The sequence below is a fragment of the Coloeus monedula genome (assembly GCF_965178545.1).
Source record: "Coloeus monedula genome assembly, chromosome: Z".
NCBI classification, from domain to species: Eukaryota; Metazoa; Chordata; class Aves; order Passeriformes; family Corvidae; genus Coloeus; species Coloeus monedula.
The window spans coordinates 64,434,237-64,435,991 of record NC_138822.1 but is presented as its reverse complement, the minus strand read 5'-3'; the positions used below and the strand labels follow the sequence as shown (position 1 = coordinate 64,435,991).

The 1,755-nt window shown below is 64.7% G+C and overlaps 1 protein-coding gene across 1 annotated transcript; it reads right to left on the bottom strand.

Moving 5' to 3' along the window:
• Nucleotides 1-300: 300 nt before the first annotated feature.
• On the bottom strand, nucleotides 301-1,545 carry HTR1A (5-hydroxytryptamine receptor 1A; the record flags this gene model as incomplete). The annotated part of the gene is made up of 1 exon (XM_082302125.1): nucleotides 301-1,545. The coding sequence occupies exon 1, from the start codon at nucleotides 1,537-1,539 to the stop codon at nucleotides 301-303; it is 1,239 nt and encodes a 412-aa protein (XP_082158251.1). The 5' UTR covers nucleotides 1,540-1,545.
• Between the last annotated feature and the right edge of the window lie 210 nt (nucleotides 1,546-1,755).

Below are 1,755 nucleotides of genomic sequence, written 5' to 3'. Positions count from 1 at the left end.
ATGGAGAGTGGGAGGGAGGCGGGAGCGCCGGCACCCGGCAACGGAGGCCCGGAGAGACGAGGGCGGCCACGGAGCCCTGCCGGGCTGGGCGTCCCCAGCGGAGCCCTGCCCTGATCCGGGGGGTTTGTCCAGCGGGCGTAGAGAGAGTGACTCGGGCGCGCTGCGCGGAGCGGGGAAGCCAGAGTCCCCCGCCCTTCGGACGGCGCTGCGCAGGGGCTGGGCGGGGGCACACTGCGGCTCGGGGCAGGCGGGTGGAGGAAGTAACAGGACCCCGCTTGCCCCGTCCCGGAGTGGTGGGCTTCACTGCCGGCAGAATTTGCACTTGATAATTTTCTTAAAAGCACTTTGGAAGTCTTTGTTGAAATAGGCATAGATAATGGGGTTGAGAAGGGAGTTGGAGTAGCCCAGCCAGTTGATGACTGCCCCCAGCCACTCGGGCATGTAGCACTTACTGTCACAAAAGGGCAGGACCAGGGCCACGATGAAGAACGGCAGCCAGCAGAGGATGAAGGTGCCCATAATGATGCCCAGGGTCTTGACAGTCTTCCTCTCCCGGGACAGAGCCATTCTCCGTTTAGCTTCCGTGTTCTTCTCGTTGCGGCTCTCGAAGGAGGGCGGCGGTGGGGAGCCGCACGCCTCGCTGGGTAGCGGTAAGTGAGTCTTGGAGGAACTGTTGCAGTGCTGGACCTCGATGATCTCCAGGGCGGTCCCGTCCTGGCCCTGCCGCACCGCGCCGTTGACACAAGCGCCGGGTTTGGGCTCTACAGTCCGCCGCCAGCCCTTGCCGGGGTCCCCGTTGCCTTTCTTCACGGTGGCCGGAGAGAGGGTGAGGCAGGTGTCGGCGATTTTTTTCTTCTCTGCTTTCTTGACTGTCTTGCGGATCCTAAAGCGTGCCGCCTTGAAGATGCGACCGTAGAGCACCAGCATGAGAAGAAGCGGAATGTAGAAGGCGCCGAAGGTGGAGTAGATGGTGTACCCGTGGTCCTTGCTGATGGTGCAGGCGTCGGGGTTCGAGCGGTCCTCCGGCGTCCTCCAGCCCAGCATGGGCGGGATGGATATCAAGAAGCCGATAAGCCAGGTCAGGCTGATGAGCACGGCCGCCCGCCGGGGGGTTCGCTTGTTAACATAGTCGATGGGGTCCGTGATGGCCCAGTACCTGTCCAAGGCGATGGCGCACAGGTGCAGGATAGAAGAGGTGCAGCAAAGCACGTCCAGCGAGATGAAGATGTCGCAGGTGACCTGCCCCAGCGTCCACTTGTTCAGCACCTGGTAGAGGGCCGCCATGGGCAACACCAGCACGGACACCATGAGGTCGGTGACGGCCAGCGAGCCGATCAAATAGTTGGCCACGGTTTGCAGGGAGCGCTCCAGGGCGATAGCTGCGATCACGCAGGCGTTGCCACTCACGGCGCACAGGATAAGTGTGCCCAGGAGCAGGGAGGTGAGCACCTGGTAGCCCAGGGTCACCTCGGCGAGGCCGGGGCTGCTTGTTTCCTCGGGGGAGCGCGCTGGGGAGGTAGTGTTGTTGGCCACATCCATGCCGGGCGGGGGGGCGGGGGAGGGGGTCGCTTCAGGAGATAGACATGGGAAGAGGCGCCGGTCACTTGTGCGCTCCCCTGGCAGGAGGCATCGGCGCCCCGTGCGGTTTGGCCACGCCGGGCACCCCCCGCTCCACCACCCCTCCCTCCCCTATATAGCGCGGCGGGAGGCGGCCGAAGCTCGGAGGACGGCGGCTGGCGGAGCCGCCCCGCGCCC